Source organism: Mixia osmundae, assembly GCF_000708205.1.
Source record: "Mixia osmundae IAM 14324 unplaced genomic scaffold scaffold_4, whole genome shotgun sequence".
NCBI classification, from domain to species: Eukaryota; Fungi; Basidiomycota; class Mixiomycetes; order Mixiales; family Mixiaceae; genus Mixia; species Mixia osmundae.
In genome coordinates this window covers 898,723-913,156 of record NW_014575560.1, presented here as the reverse complement: position 1 = coordinate 913,156, position 14,434 = coordinate 898,723, and the positions used below count along the sequence as shown (strand labels likewise).

The following is a 14,434-nucleotide window of genomic DNA, read 5'->3' as shown; positions in this document are numbered from 1 at the left end:
TCATGCCGGCGGATAGAAGCCTGCCCACAGCAGCAAGCTGACGACGCCCCAGATCAGGCAGTAGCCAACCCAAAGCTCGCCCCAGCAGTATCCCGCGCGAGCCGAGGATTTCCAGTCGCTCAGCAGCAGCTCAGCAGCAAAGAGGAAAGTGACCGGACCGGTTGCGACGAGTCGGAGCGCTATTTGAACGTGCGATGAGAAGAGGAGGAGCAGCCATTGAGCGGTATGCAGATGCACGAAGGGCGCCAGGACTATCTGGCTCGCGCTTCGACTGAAGGGCAAAGAACGAGCGCCGTGTTTGCGATAGAAAGACGCGCTGGCGGCGATAGACAGCGCAAAGACAGGCGCGGCCAGAGCGAAATTGGGCAGCTGTTGTAACGTCCAATATCGCATGAAGCCGGATTGCCTGCTTCGTGGGCTTAGCCTCTGCAGCACTTACGTCGCTCCTTGAGCGCACCAATACTCTTCTTGAACATAGCTGTAGATCAGTGGTAGCGAACGACTGCACCATGAGGGAGCCGGCAAGTCCGCCTGACAAAAGAGCAGCCAAGCGCGTCTCTGCTCCAGCGCAAAAGGCGCAAGAGGGACGGCAGTCAGCACGAGCAAGCCAGCGGCACGTACTAGCGAAATCTGCGCATGACGATACGTCGGCGCTTGAACGCAATGATGTCAAAGCTGACGCACCTTCCGCGTCAGGACGGGCCAGATGAAGAAGCCAGCGTGGAGCACGCCGAGCGACCTGAACGACGTCGCGAGCGCGAAAGACCCGGCTGCCACAAGGTTTGCAAGTAGACCGAGATGCTGTACGCAGAGCATGCCGAGAAAGGTAAACAGAGCGAAGAAGGGCTCGTTGTAAGGCGAGGATTGCGTGGCGGGTGAAGGCGCGAGAGCGAACAGCAGAGCAGCCAGTCTTGCTTGTCGTCGATCGTCCACGAGCGAGAGCACGAGTCTGTCGTATAGCATCAGCTCTGTCGTCATGCGTCGCATCATGCGCACGAATATAGCATGACAGAGGCAGCGACGCTCGCCAAGTTTGCGAGACAGGAGACCAGCAAGATTGCATGTTCTGGCTGATCAAGCGATGCCAGCAGACGCGGCAACATGGGCATGAATGCATACTGTTGCTCGAGTGTGTAGCCATGCTGGCCTATAGCGAGAAAGTGAAGGGCATCCCATCGCGCAAAGCCTTGAAGTGCGCCGACGGGCAGAACGAGCGAAGCGGAGTCGTCGAAGGCCGGTACGAACGAGGATGCAAGCAGTAGCACAAGAGAGCTCGTCAGGCGCACTGCGCAGCTGAAAGAGGCTACAAGCCAGACATCTGCCAGCATCCACTGTCTGCGCTACTTCGTGGCCAGCGTATAAATTAGCCTGCCACGCTCCACGCGATTGTCTTTGCCTTGTGGCCGTGCACGTTCTTGGATGTCTGCACCTTATCCGAATCTGCTCACAGTCTCTCTTCGCCGACCACTGAGACCGATCCACGAGTCGCTATGCGTCCAGCGACGGCCTGGACATGTCTGCTCGCTTGCATCGCGCCCGCAGCCAACGCGGTATCGCTGGCGGAGCTGGAGAGCAATGTCGCCTATAAATCACCTTCGCTGGAAGTTCGGGCGCTCGAAGTTCCGCTACATCGTGTCCATCAGCGTCTTGTCAAGCGCGGCAGCAACTCGTCCTCTTACTACACCGGAAAGGTGTCATTCCCGCTCGGCATAGCCTCTGGCGATCCTTACCAGGATGGCATATTGCTTTGGACTATGCCACATGCTCAGTCGACGCAAGCGGCGATCTGCCTCACCTATGCAGTCTCAAAGTCCTCCTCGATGTCAAAACCTGTGGCAACGGGCAAGGCGAGCACGACTCAAGACGTGTCCTACTCGTACAAGGTCATCGTGTCCGGTTTGCAGCCCTACACGCAATACTACTACCAATTCACAAGCTGCGCTGGAGCTAGCAAAGGCAAGAGTCAGGTCGGCCGCTTCAAGACGCTTCCCAGCGAAAAGGTCGAGCAGCCGTTTAGTGTGGCATTCTTCTCGTGTTCAAACTGGCCAGCAGGCTGTCAGTGCTCTATCGTCTGAGCGCATGATGAGCGGCAACTGAGATGCGTCAGACAGGGTTCAACTCCTATGGAGACTTTGCAAAGCGCAACATTGACTATTCTGTCCATCTTGGCGACTACATCTACGAATACGCAGCTGGCGACTATGGCAATGCTACTGCCATAGGGAGAGCGATAGACTCCCCCCTGAACGAGCTCGCTACGCTCAAAGACTACGAGATGCGGCACAGACAGTACAAGACCGATCCTGACTCGCAAGCTTTCCATGCACATGCTGCTCATATTGCAGTCTGGGACGATCACGAGGTGGCAGGCAAGCTTGCTGTACGCTTGTGCAGAAACAGCGCTGATATGTCCAGGCTTCAGACAACTCTTACAAGGCTGGCTCAGCAGATTCGAACAACACCGTTCAAGGCGAAGTCGGAGGTCTGAAGTTCTCGCAACGCAAGGCCAACGCAGTGACCGCTTACTACCGGTTCATGCCTATCCGTCAGGTTTCGACCGACGACAAGCTCAGGATCTACCGCACTTTCCGCGTAGGCAAGCTGGCAACGCTCGTCATGCTCGATACGCGCCATTACGACCGTGATCTAACGGATCTCTACTACAACACCGATTATGTCGCTTCCATCAGTGGCAACCAGAATAGATCGATCATGGGCACAAAGGAGGAACATTGGCTCTACAATCAATTCAGCCAGATCGCAAAGAACGGCACGCAATGGCCACTGATCGGACAACAAGTCGTCTTTGCCAACGAATACTATGACGAGACGGGCTTTGACTTTGATTACGATGCATGGTCGGGCTACAAAGCGAATGCGCAGAGACTACTCGATCATCTCAAGAGCAACAAGCTGCAGAACACCATCATACTCAGCGGCGACTCCCATGCCAACTGGGTCAACGACATCACACGCAACGACACGGCGTACGACCCTGTATCTGGCAAGGGCTCGGTAGCTGTCGAGTTTGCAGGCACGGCAGTCTCATCTCCGTCTTCTTACGGCAAGAACCTGACTTCTGCCGAGTATACACAACGTGCCAAGAACCTCACTGCAGTGAACCCGTTCCTCAAATGGGCCGAGGGAGAGAAACGAGGTTACTTCGCGCTCAATGTCACCAAAGACGTTGTCACGAGTACCTTCTATGCGATGAGATACCAGAACAAGCGAAGCTCAGAGGTCGACATCAACGCAGTCTTTCACGTTGATGCTGGCGCGAACAGGATTCGCAGGCCAGTAGCTGGCAAAAGTGTCACTTATGGCTCCCTTGGTCAGGGAGGAAGCTGAGCATCCTGTAATTGAAGCGGAAAGACTGCAATGAATAGAACGGGTTCATGGTAAAGAGATGCATGCCTGGATGTGATTGCGTTAAAAAGTGACAGTCTGCAGTGCGTCGTCTGTGTGATCGACTATATCGAGACGAGAGCGCACGCATACAGCTGATCGGAGTGGCCGGTCAACGTCTACGATTGATGCCTGAGGTGCCCTTAGATCTTAGCGCGCGAACATCGCGATGTCAGCCAGCAAAGACAAAGTGACATTCTTGTCAGTCTCGGCTTCAGTCATTCTCTTGAGCGCTTCCATCGGACTCAAGCGCTCCCATCGGAAAGCCCATCCGCTCTCGAGACCGTCATCTCAGCGTGGCTCGAGCGTGAAGCTCGACGTATCGATGACGCCGACCAAGCGGACGAGTGCCAACGGTCAGTAGAGTGGCCGAGATATCTCGGATGCATACAGTTCATTGCAAGCATCGGTCGCCCGTGCATACAGCGTGAGACGCGTCGAGGGAGCGAGCTGACATAAGTCGCACGCACTAGCGCCTTTAGAGTTCGGCATTGAAGCACAAGAGATGGCTGGCAAACACCGTCAGAGAGCTATAAGAAGGCGGCCGTCGTCTCTCTTTCCCCAACTCTCTTCCTCTCCTCTCCCCAACAAATTCTCCCCCTTTGCCCAGTGAGAAGCCGAGAAAAGAGAAAGAAGGCTGAAGCGTCTGCCGATAGCATCGAGGTGCTGAGCANGATGCNTAGGAANNNGTAGGGAGCCGAACATCCTCGTGCATATGAAGCGTTCTGAGCAAGGGATGGGCTGGCTTTCTTCCTATAGTTGTAGTCGATGCATCTTGTTGATGGTTATGTCCTCTTGCTTCACATCATCCGCTTGAAAAGTCCATGATGTCTGCTGTGATCCGAAGCTAGTCTCGTCACTCGAAGTTCTCTTGAGCTGAGCTTGCGTACGGGCACCGCACGCACTCACGTAGAGGGCGCATGAATATTTTCCGAGTGAGAGGCAAGCCCATCGCGATCAACTCAAGCGCTAAGCTTGATGCTCAAAAGCGTTCGACCTTGCCTGTTCAGAGCTCAGCGATCGACTGTCTATCATCATCAAGTGAGGGCTATGACCGCCCATCATGCCACAGCATCGTCATCGGAGTCGGCACCTCAGCAGCCATGTAAGACGACATCCATTGTATCTCACAACCAGTACCATTCTGAGCCGCTAGACGCCGATCAGCTTGATGGCAACCCGATGGTTCAATTCCAAGCTTGGTTCGACGATGTCATGTCACCCTCATCGCCTGTCAAGGAGCCAGAAGCATTTGCATTGTCTACCGTGTCCGCTACAGGCATCCCGTCGTCACGCTTCGTGCTGCTCAAGCAGGTCGACAGCAGAGGCTTCGTCTTCTTTACGAACTATGAGAGCAGAAAGGGCAAGGAGATAGCGGCCAATCCGCACGTTGCGATGGTGTTCTACTGGCGAGAAGTCCACAAGTCAGTCAGGGTGACAGGAAAGACAGAGCGCCTCAGCACATCAGAATCGCAAGCGTACTACGATACTCGGCCACTCGATTCGCGTTTGGGCGCTCACGCTTCGCCTCAGTCGTCAGTCATCGCCGATCGTAAAGTCCTAGACGACATAGCGCTTTCGGTGCGGCAGAAGTATGTCGAGCCTGCATTGGCAAGAGGCGTAAAGGAAGAGGATGTCGAGATACCCGTGCCTTCGTTCTGGGGCGGCATCCGTATCGTGCCAGCAGAAGTCGAGATGTGGAGCGGTAGGCCAGACAGACTTCACGATCGATTCCGATACACTCGTTCTGGCGATTCGGCTTGGAAGCTAGAGCGGTTAGCGCCATGACGAATGAAGACAATGCATTCTTAGCGTGAGCTGATCTCTACATCGTCTACCTCGAACAAGACGAAATCGAATAGCTCTGCCTCCATCATGCTCTGATATTCTCCCACAAGCCCTTCGTCGCCACCCGACTTCTTCTTCCCGCCAAACTGCCGATCTTGCTTGGGCGTAAAGGGTGCAAAGTAAGTCTGCAGGTTCTGGACTGCCTTCTTTGCTTGCTTCGGCTCGGGCTGCGCGCTTCTATGAGAACGGATATGATGATCGAGCATGCAGAGACGGACCTTGACAAAAGCACCAAAGTAGTGCGCAGGTAGGCCATAGCGCAAGACGCATTCGACAAAGGCTCTGATGACCTTGAGATGCACGAGCACCTGGAAAGCTTCTGAGAAATTGATTCTGCACAGCCGTAGTAGATCCGTCTGTCAAGTCGATTCAGGCAAGCTCCCTGCTCTCAAAGACGGAACAGACGAACCCATTGATCTTTCTCGCTTCTCTCAAGCTCATCCTGTTCACTCTGCTGCTTCTGGACCGCATCCTCGTCGTACCTGAATTCTCTCACGACGAACCTAGTGTGAGACCCTGTACTTAGCTCTCGACTGCCATCAGGCCGATGCGACGACCCACTTGTGATCCCGCGCTTTCTGGGTGAACTCGTCCTTGACCTTGCGGAAGATGGTGACTGAGAAGAGTGTAAAGTCTTCGTCCGAGACGATCTCTCTGCTCGCTCGTGACCGGTCAGGCCTGATATATCGGCTCAAGGGTAAGATGACTTGCATTGAAGACCGGGGCACGACCATGCTGGTGAGTGATTCGTAATTTGCGTGCCAGTCTTTGATGCTGTTCCTATCAGACAGCAGAGCCTGCCGATCAGCAGACAATTGACAGAGCAAGCGGTTCTGACTGACTTGGGAACGGCTACGTAAAGCTGCTCGAGGTATTCCGAGTCTTGTATCAGACCGAACTGCGCGCCGTTCAGTACGTGTCTGGCTACAGCAGGGACTCCACCCACAGAATCTTCTTTGTTGAGAACAGTCGACAAGTCTCGTGTTGACAGATTGCCACTGTCACGCTCTAGGGATCAGCCTAGCGAGCGCGTTGCGAGTGTGCGCGACTGACGTCCGCTTTCGATTGGCGCCTGCAAGTTGCTGCTTGGTCGCATTGTAGCTCGTCTGCTTCTGCTTGTGTATTGCTTCGAGGGAGCTCATCTCCTGCAGGTCACGACATGACTGTCAGATTCGAGCTGCGGCGATGGTGCGGTCTCTCTGGCACCTTTTGCAGCGACTCGACGAGCTCCTCGAGCGGTTTGCCCTCTACCCTGTACTTTGCTCTGTTCCACTCCCATCCGTCCAGTAGATAGGCTTGCCAAGGCTGCCCTTCATCGATGACGAGATGCTCTGTGACGTTTGCAGTTCAGCGAGTGTGACCTTGATAGGCACAATGCGAGCACGGACGGCCGAGTGAGTCAGCATCGAGCGAGCGCAGTGTCTCGACGATCTTGTTGAGGCTAGAGGTGAAGCCGTTGTCGTACTTGTTGCACGTCTCTGACACCTTGAGCAAGCTAGATAGCGTGCCCGTCTGTCATCATCAAGCGTTGACTGGCTAAGCCCGAGCTGGGTTCACATCAGCGCTGGCTGACCTTGAAGGGGGGCCATGTGAGGGGAGCGACTCTGGCCACACCGCCAGAGGTGGACAAGCTGGGCATGGAGCTGGCTAGCTTGTTCAGGCCATTCGTCGCCGTCGATGAGCTCGAGGAGGGCAGGATGGCGTTGAGCTTCTGGTCGAGCTCGACGATCTGTTCTGATGCATCTCCATCTGGCGGCGAGGCCACCAGCCAGATCGCACTGCCGCTCGGCATTGCTCGCTCGTCGCTGTCGGCCTTGGCTCGCTACAGCGCTACAGCCGTCGCGCGTTGGCAGACGAGAGGAGGCAGCGAGCTCCACAAGGGCTGCCAGCCTGTCACGGGACGGTCAGCGAGCATGGACAGCCTCAGTGATGATGTCTACACTCGCTTCGCTCAGCCACTGTGGCGGGTGCAGAACCGCCAGGCAGATCCGCTCGACGAGGCAACAGGTCTAGCAGCAGTATGGTCAAGCGTCCTCGACGAGCTGTATGTCCCGTCCCAGGCTTGGTCTTGCCAAATGCAGAGCTCACTGTTGGTCATGCTTGCAGTATGGCAGACTTGCCGCTCGACGCCACGCCCGAGGAGACAGAGGCATGGCAGCTCGAGCGCGATACTTGGCAACTCGTCCATCTGCTGTACATGCTCGTCTCCTTTCTCTCTTCTATCTCGCTCTACTAGCTCATCCAGACCACAGTGAACGCATGACAGATCGACCGAGCCCCGTAGATGCAGACCAGGCCGGCCAGAGCAGTAGCACAAGCTGGTCATATTATTCGACTCCGACAGATATCGTGTCTCGCTACATCGAATCCCGAACAGATCTCGTTCAGCTTTCCATCGTCAGAGACTGGCTCCACGCCACGACGACGTCGCTCTCTCCTGCAGAGATCAGGAGAGGCTACGCTCCACATACGAAGCACAAGCTGAAAGATGCCAAAAGACGCGGCGCGACTGCTCCTACCGGTCTCGTCACCGAGCTCGATCCGGACGCAGTCGACAGACAAGGCGCACGTCTCGAATCAGAGGATGTCGTTCGTCAAATTTTCTTCACTCTTTCCGTGGTCTCGGGCTCATCATCGATCTTGCAGGCCTACGAGAAAGCACTCATGCGATCCTTGTTCGAATACGTGAGAGCGGGTCAGATCGACCAGGCACTCGACATGTGCGCCCAATCAGATCAGTCCTGGCGTACTGCGTCCCTTCGCGGTGGCACGCTCTGGCAGGATCCTCTGCTCGGTAAGCTTACTGTATCTGACATGATCGACGCCGGGCTTACCCCAGATGGCTCAGAACCTGACGACGGCGCCATGGACGAAGGCGCTACAGCTGTCTCTACCGGTAATCTCAACAGGCAGCTCTGGAAGTCAGTATGTCGGAGAATTGCCTCGAGTGTGAGTAGGCTCGCATTCTCAATGAAGATATGCTTACTGCTCGCTTTGAACCAGCCGACTATTACACCCTATGAACGAGCACTCTATGGTGCCATTTCGGGCGATGTAGCGTCTGTGCTGCCAGTATGCTCGAGCTGGGAAGACGTCCTATGGGCTCATGTCAACGGCATCTTTGAGGCCCAAGTCGATCATGCTCTCTCGCGATCTCAAGCGGCTTCTTTCTGGCTTTCCGAGGCAACAATTGAGCCCACTGCTCCTTCACGCAACGAGGAAGACTATACCAGTCAGCCCATCAAGTCCACTTTGGCCAACGTTTTCGACAGCTTGCTTTCGTCCGATTCGCAAGAGATCGCCCAGTCTGCTCGACAGCCTTTCCGCGTGGCTCAAAGCCTGCTCATCACCTCAAGGGTCGATCGATTGCTGTCTTCGTTCGCCCAGCGCATCGAAGATTCGGGCGAAACAGTAGAAGACGAGTAGGCCTCGGTCAGTATACTATATGGGTCGCACGCTGAGAGAAGCTATCAGATTGACAGTCCAGCTCCTGCGCTTCTTCTCCCATCTCATACTACTCCTCCGCGCCCTCGAGCAAGACACCGCCATCGAAGCCTCGAATTACATTATCCAGCAATACATTCGAGCTTTGAAGACAAAAGGACGCGTTCGTTCTGTGCTGCTCTTACCGTGCCACGGCTCACATCAGACGAGACAGGATGAGCTCGTCGCTTTCTACGCGGCCAATCTCGACGATTCGGGCTCAATCGACTCGTACGGCAAATACTTGCAAAGTCAGTCTAGCATTCAGCCAGACAAAAGCAATGCTAATAAGCGCATGATAGGCCTAGAAGCAGCCGACACGCTCACTCGACGCACAGCACTTCTGCGAACCCTTGAGCACGGTCTCGATCTTCGCCGCGTTGCTCTGCGTACTGTTCAGCTCATCATTGCGGATTCCTTCTTGGTCCGCAGATCTAGCCTCTGTCGGCTCCAATCGCTAATCTCAATTGGCAACCTAAACAGGAAATACCAGACGAGGAAGATGTAGTGCAGCTGCTCAGTCAAGCTCGCTTAGATGACAGAGATGACACCCTCATCCGGGCGTTACAATGGCTCACATTCGACTCTCGAACTTACCGCGACGCCCTTCTGCAAGCGAACGCCCTGTGTCGCTACTTCCTCAGTAAGCTCCCTCAGGCCGATTTTGCGAGCCACTCATGTTCATCTCGTGATCAGCCTGCGGAAAGCCTTTTGCCGCTCGAATGACGTTTCAGCAGCTCCCTTCGGATCTACTGCCTACGAATGCTGCTCTCGCAGCAGAGACTGGCGCAGACCTAGCTCTGTTCGAAGAGCATCTTTCACTTGCTCGTTTCCTAGAAGCCCTTCAGCTTCACAACCAGTGCGCTGAGGTAGTCAGTCAGCAGCCTCCGCAGAGGTTCGTCAGGTCGGCGCCCTAAGCTGCAAAAGGTCTAATCTCGTCGGCAGATCTTCACCAGTGGCCTTGCACGAGTTTGGCACAGCACTTAGGCAAGTCACCGAGCAATTCAATGAGCACGTCGTGCAGATACTCGAATCGGACTGGCTCAATTTCGAACCTACTCAAGGTGAATACACTTGCGCGCGTATCACGACACGATGGCTCATCAATCTCTACAGACCAAAGGCGCACGCGCGAACTCTCGAGTATCCGCCACATCTATATCCCTGAGCTTATCACGCGTTTGCATCGAACGCTTTACGAAACTCGTCAATGGGTCCCAAGGTACCTCTCCAGCTGACTTGTCTTGGCCTCGCTGACCACAATGACAGCAACCTGCAATTAGCTATCGACCTAGCGGCGACAGTGGCCGATGAGCGCTACAAGGTCTATCTCGCATTCGTCACGAGCAAGCACAACCGTATGGGCGAGTTTCTCGAGCTCGTGAGAGTCGCCAGCATCGCGGCATTGGATCGAGGAAGCAATCCTTTCGTTGCAGCTTGAATCAGATCTCATCGAGCTCATAGCAATCCAGCAGCGATGACAGCTTGTCGCACGACAGACGCGCCTTGAGATCTGCTCGATTGCCGAGCAAGCGCACAAGCGCTATCAGCCGATACGTTTGAAGCACGATGCCTGGATCTGCCAGCACATGTAGCGGGCTCGACGACCCGCCGGCTGCGCCTAGCATTGAAGCAAGAGAGTCGAGGATGGCTTTGACATTCGCTTCGAACGGCCCTGTGTCGCCTGCATCGGCTTGCATTGGCGCAACGTTGTATGTCGCGGAGATGCAAAGAAGATCATCGATGAACATGTTCGATCTCTCGGCGCTGAAAATGCTGCCCTTGACTCGCTGTCTGACCTTCGCGGTATTTTGGCCATCCAGCTCGCATAAGAGCTCAGCAGCGTCGCAAGCGCCGAGTGAGCTGATGCGAGACGGGATGGCGATCGCCTCGACCCTCTCCTCGCCGAGGATACTTGCTGCCGTGTCACGTACTTCGCGATCGTCGTCGACGAACAGCATGATAGGAATAATTGGTGACAGCATCCTTGAACCGAGCGATTGAGCAGCAGCTAGACGGGCGTGCCATGATCGCTCGTCTAAGCTGAGACTCTCGACTAATGCGGTCACCGCGGGGCAAACATCAAGTGACTGCTGGCATGCTAGGAAGGGCAAGATCGCTTGCTTGAGATGACCATCCGTCGTTTGCAGTGCTTCCTTCAGTATCAGTTGTGCTTGCTGCTCATCGAGAGGTGTCGACAATCCTTTCAGTCGCGAGAAGCACATCGCGCGTTCTCTATGGTCGCCAGCTTGATCAAGCGCCAGTTGGAGCAGCCTGAGCTCGCAATCGTCAAGGTTTGCCTCGGATCGCAAGACGGCCGATCGGACAATCGGCTCTTTGCTCTGTAGACAGTCACGTCCTGCCGTTGGCGAAGCGAGGAGCTGTAATCCAGCGATGGACGTATGTAGGGCCTTGCGTCCAATGCTGCTTTCGCAGCGAAATGCATCTTTCGCCTGCAAGGTCAATTGCGTAGCGAGTCGACTCGTATGCGTCAGCCCAGTGATCTGATACAGCTGATGGGCGAGGGTGAGCGCCGCCGCGAGTACTACAGCTGAGCCAGCTCTGAGCTGTGGAAGGAAGGTGCATAAAGCATGCAAGAGGTCCTCAGCTTGCGTAGCGTTGAGTCGAGACGCAATGTTCGCAACGGTCCAGAGCCGACCGTGTGTCGCGTTGCTGGAGCTAACGATGAGCATCGATCGACAGACACTCAAGACTTCTGCTGCAGTCACCAACGCTGCTGTGGCTTTCGCTGCCGCTTGGCGCATCATCCAATGCGGATTTCCCAGCAGACTCTCTGTCTTGCGCCGCAGCTGCTCGATACGTGCATCGATGTGCTTGTCAGACGAATCCTGTGAGACAGCGAAAGAGCCGATGAGCGATAGGCAGGCAAAGCGCGCCTCGTCTGAAGTTCTGCCCGGTTGCACCTCATCCAGCTCGCTCTCGATCGAGTCGAGGACGGTCGGATATTGGATACAAAAGCTGTGAGCTGACATCTGCTTCGTTCGACTCTTGCCTCTAAAACATCGCTCAACGAGTGCAGCAAACAGCATCAGAGCGCCATTTCTGATAGACCATTCTTTGGAGCGGAAGGTGTTAATGGCGATCAGAAAGGACGGCTCGATATGGTTCATCATAGTGTCTCGTAGCTGTTCATCTTGCACGAGTAGACGCAGTGTATTGAGCGCATGAACTTGTGGACCCACATCATCGGCAGTATGACGTGTATCGGCAAAGACCCTAAGTCGTGCGACCGTTATGCTGACAAGTCGATCACGTCTGGCGGACCTGATAGCGCTGAGCACAGCGAGACAACAGAGGGCGGTACCACCGCTGCGTCTGGTATTGTTGAGTTTGCTGTGCGACATATCTTCGAGATGCTCTGCTAGCCACACGTCGATCAGATCGCTACCCTCGGCCCAATCTGATGAATCGAGCCAGGTACAGAGATCGCAATAGGCATCCGCAATGCGTGTGTATACACCTGAGTGCTCAACAGCGCGTAACCAGATGCCATGCTGGCGTCCAATCGCGTCGATCTCGGTCACGGTCCATATGGACGATCTCACGGTAGGCGTAGCGCGGGCAAAGACGTTGCGCAGAGTGGCGAGTAAAGCGGTCAACAGCGTCATGACTTTGGCAGCGTTCGACACTTCAATGTTGCCTGGATCTGTGAAGTCGGCGGATGCTGCGTCATCGATGGCTGTTTGATTGGCAAGAAATTTGCTACGATCATCCCAGAAGCGCTCCATGAGACTGCCAACTTCAAGATTGAGGCGGCGCCAAGAAGTCAGTGGCAAGTCATCTGGACTTAGGTGCTCAGTCAGAGCGCTGACGATACATCTCAGCTTCATTGCAAAGCAAGAGCAGGATGGACCGACCTGATAGTAGCGCAGGTTGCCGGCGTCAGGTTGTTCTGAGCAACCGCAAGGGCCTGGCGCAGCAGGCGTTCTGGAAGGTCTCATGAGACTATGCATTTCCGCGCAAGGCTGATGAGACGAACCCAAAGGCAGCTCAGTCGATTCGGGCTTCGCAAAATCTGAGCTCGTGTGGAGCTGCAGAGTCGAGCACCTCTGCTTGAGCACCCACTGATCCCGGATGAGACGAAGAATGAGCGATCCAGTCGCTACTGCTGCTTCACTTGGAGCCTTGATTGATTCGAGTGCAGCATCTAGCAAGTCTTGTCCGGCTCGGCTGTCCTCGTAGCCAGGCAGAGGAGCCGGAAAACGCGAGAGGAGAGCGAATGCGCCCATCTTGACATCGACATGGGTTGCATAGAGAGATTTAAGCAGGGTCTGCGTCATGTGAGCGTCTGCCAGAGTAAGCTCGAGCGGCCAACTGGCAGTAGTCACGGTGCCTCCTTTCTTACCCGCGAGCGCAAAGCTCGCGTCTAAGCCAGACTCGAACAATACTGCGAGGAGACGTATGGCGTTGGCCTTGATTCGATGTGGCCGCATCGGGCTCAAGCCTTGGACGAGAAATTTTCTGAGCCATTCGAGATAGACCCGAACGTCAGCGAGCGCCATATAGGCCTCGAGCATGGGATTTGCCTCCGCCCCAGTTCGATTCGAGGGCACGACAGATGCGATACGCAGCCTATGTAGCATGAGTCTAAGCATTCGGGGGCCATCTTGCTGAACAAAGGAATTATTCGTCGATCCTATGTTGCATCGCCAGAAGCTTTTTGCGAACTCGAGCTGAGCCGACAGAGTAGGCCCAGGTGCAAAAGGCAGTATGGCGAGGACACCCATGAGAATGCTGCGCACAGTCTCGTCTCTCTGAGTCAAGTAAGTGCCAAGAAGATGGTAATCAAGAGAGGCATAGGTAATGAGCTTGGCCGACAGAGATGGCCGAATCAGTGCGAGACGTGATCTCTGTGCAACGGCGCTATCGCCGGATAGCTCGTCTAGCAGATTCTGATAGAGTATTGGATGCTCGCGGAACAGTTCTGCAAGTAGATCTGACAACGTACTGACTTCGGCGGGCTGAGCGTGGCTGACCACGCTGACCAAAGGCAGTACGAGGGCTTCCACAGAGTCGAGCTTTCTTGCAAACTCAAGAGCCAATTTGCGACAGGCCACGCCCGTGTTGTAATCGTGAATGTGCTCGAGTATGGCAGGGAAGAGCCCCGGGAAGCTTGTCTGTACATCTCTCGAGTTCATCCGCTTCAGCAACGCTTGCAAGCACAGTATTGCGCGCTTGTCGCCGAGGAGATCCTCTGCATTCTTGAGTACTGCACAAAGCCATTCTCGACACTCGAGGCTCTGGTTCTCACCAGAGCTTTCCCGGGTGAGGCAGGTCGTGATCAGGTTCTGGCAAAGGTCATTGAGCTCCTTGCGATTGTTGCCAAAAATTGCGTATGCCCGCTGGCAAATAGGCAAAAGCTGCTTCTCTACAGCAGAACGGCCCGAAGACTTTGCCGACCATGCGAGGAGCACCTCAAGCGTGCGCAAGCCGACTGCAGATGAGCTCCATTGGTCTTGAGCAGGCAAGAGAGCAAGTTGATCATTCGACATTGCTTTGAGGATTGCGCGTACCATAGACGTGATGTAGTCAGCCGAGGGTATTTCGCGTCGGCCATGCTGCTTGCGAGCCAGTGAGACATCCTCATGGAGCGATGAAAGGTGCTTCGACATGCAGCGAGCAGCAGGACAAATTCTGTCGCGTCAAATCTTCTTGCTGCTCACGCGCACGGCCGATG

General features: G+C 55.1%; 6 protein-coding genes across 6 annotated transcripts; 3 read left to right on the top strand and 3 right to left on the bottom strand.

The window, feature by feature from the left end:
- L969DRAFT_47357 (glycosyltransferase family 76 protein) lies at positions 1 to 1,328 on the bottom strand (the record flags this gene model as incomplete). Its single annotated transcript, XM_014713355.1, has 4 exons — positions 1 to 406; positions 458 to 630; positions 685 to 949; positions 997 to 1,328. The coding sequence occupies 4 exons, from the start codon at positions 1,326 to 1,328 to the stop codon at positions 1 to 3; spliced, it is 1,176 nt and encodes a 391-aa protein (XP_014568841.1).
- A 162-nt stretch (positions 1,329 to 1,490) lies between these two features.
- Positions 1,491 to 3,348, top strand: L969DRAFT_94076 (uncharacterized protein; the record flags this gene model as incomplete). Its single annotated transcript, XM_014713354.1, has 3 exons — positions 1,491 to 2,055; positions 2,112 to 2,369; positions 2,423 to 3,348. 3 exons carry the CDS (start codon positions 1,491 to 1,493, stop codon positions 3,346 to 3,348), a joined length of 1,749 nt encoding a protein of 582 aa, XP_014568840.1.
- A 903-nt stretch (positions 3,349 to 4,251) lies between these two features.
- Positions 4,252 to 5,414, top strand: L969DRAFT_414524 (uncharacterized protein). The gene has a single exon (XM_014713353.1). The coding sequence runs from the start codon at positions 4,384 to 4,386 to the stop codon at positions 5,191 to 5,193; it is 810 nt and encodes a 269-aa protein (XP_014568839.1). The 5' UTR covers positions 4,252 to 4,383; the 3' UTR covers positions 5,194 to 5,414.
- Positions 5,214 to 7,045, bottom strand: L969DRAFT_94074 (uncharacterized protein; the record flags this gene model as incomplete). Its single annotated transcript, XM_014713352.1, has 11 exons — positions 5,214 to 5,420; positions 5,472 to 5,609; positions 5,663 to 5,756; positions 5,815 to 5,907; positions 5,965 to 6,033; positions 6,096 to 6,151; positions 6,200 to 6,251; positions 6,307 to 6,398; positions 6,460 to 6,584; positions 6,642 to 6,765; positions 6,827 to 7,045. The coding sequence occupies 11 exons, from the start codon at positions 7,043 to 7,045 to the stop codon at positions 5,214 to 5,216; spliced, it is 1,269 nt and encodes a 422-aa protein (XP_014568838.1).
- A 53-nt stretch (positions 7,046 to 7,098) lies between these two features.
- L969DRAFT_86891 (uncharacterized protein) lies at positions 7,099 to 10,633 on the top strand. The gene is made up of 14 exons (XM_014713351.1): positions 7,099 to 7,297; positions 7,360 to 7,452; positions 7,506 to 7,842; positions 7,900 to 8,047; positions 8,102 to 8,202; positions 8,257 to 8,675; positions 8,728 to 8,860; positions 8,912 to 8,987; positions 9,039 to 9,160; positions 9,220 to 9,379; positions 9,433 to 9,631; positions 9,682 to 9,800; positions 9,853 to 9,958; positions 10,006 to 10,633. Exons 1-14 carry the CDS (start codon positions 7,167 to 7,169, stop codon positions 10,175 to 10,177), a joined length of 2,316 nt encoding a protein of 771 aa, XP_014568837.1. The 5' UTR covers positions 7,099 to 7,166; the 3' UTR covers positions 10,178 to 10,633.
- On the bottom strand, positions 10,179 to 14,369 carry L969DRAFT_94072 (uncharacterized protein; the record flags this gene model as incomplete). The annotated part of the gene is made up of 3 exons (XM_014713350.1): positions 10,179 to 12,564; positions 12,615 to 12,684; positions 12,737 to 14,369. The coding sequence occupies 3 exons, from the start codon at positions 14,367 to 14,369 to the stop codon at positions 10,179 to 10,181; spliced, it is 4,089 nt and encodes a 1,362-aa protein (XP_014568836.1).
- Positions 14,370 to 14,434: the final 65 nt, after the last annotated feature.

Excerpts from the sequence above, each read along its gene's own strand:
- L969DRAFT_414524 (XM_014713353.1), top strand. The coding sequence starts at position 4,384 with ATGCTCAAAAGCGTTCGACCTTGCCTGTTCAGAGCTCAGCGATCGACT.
- L969DRAFT_86891 (XM_014713351.1), top strand. The coding sequence starts at position 7,167 with ATGGACAGCCTCAGTGATGATGTCTACACTCGCTTCGCTCAGCCACTG. Across the intron at positions 7,453-7,505 it reads CTCGTCCATCTGCTGTACAT|TGAACGCATGACAGATCGAC; the intron begins GCTCGTCTCCTT and ends TCCAGACCACAG. Across the intron at positions 7,843-7,899 it reads GTCTCGAATCAGAGGATGTC|GCCTACGAGAAAGCACTCAT; the intron begins GTTCGTCAAATT and ends TCGATCTTGCAG.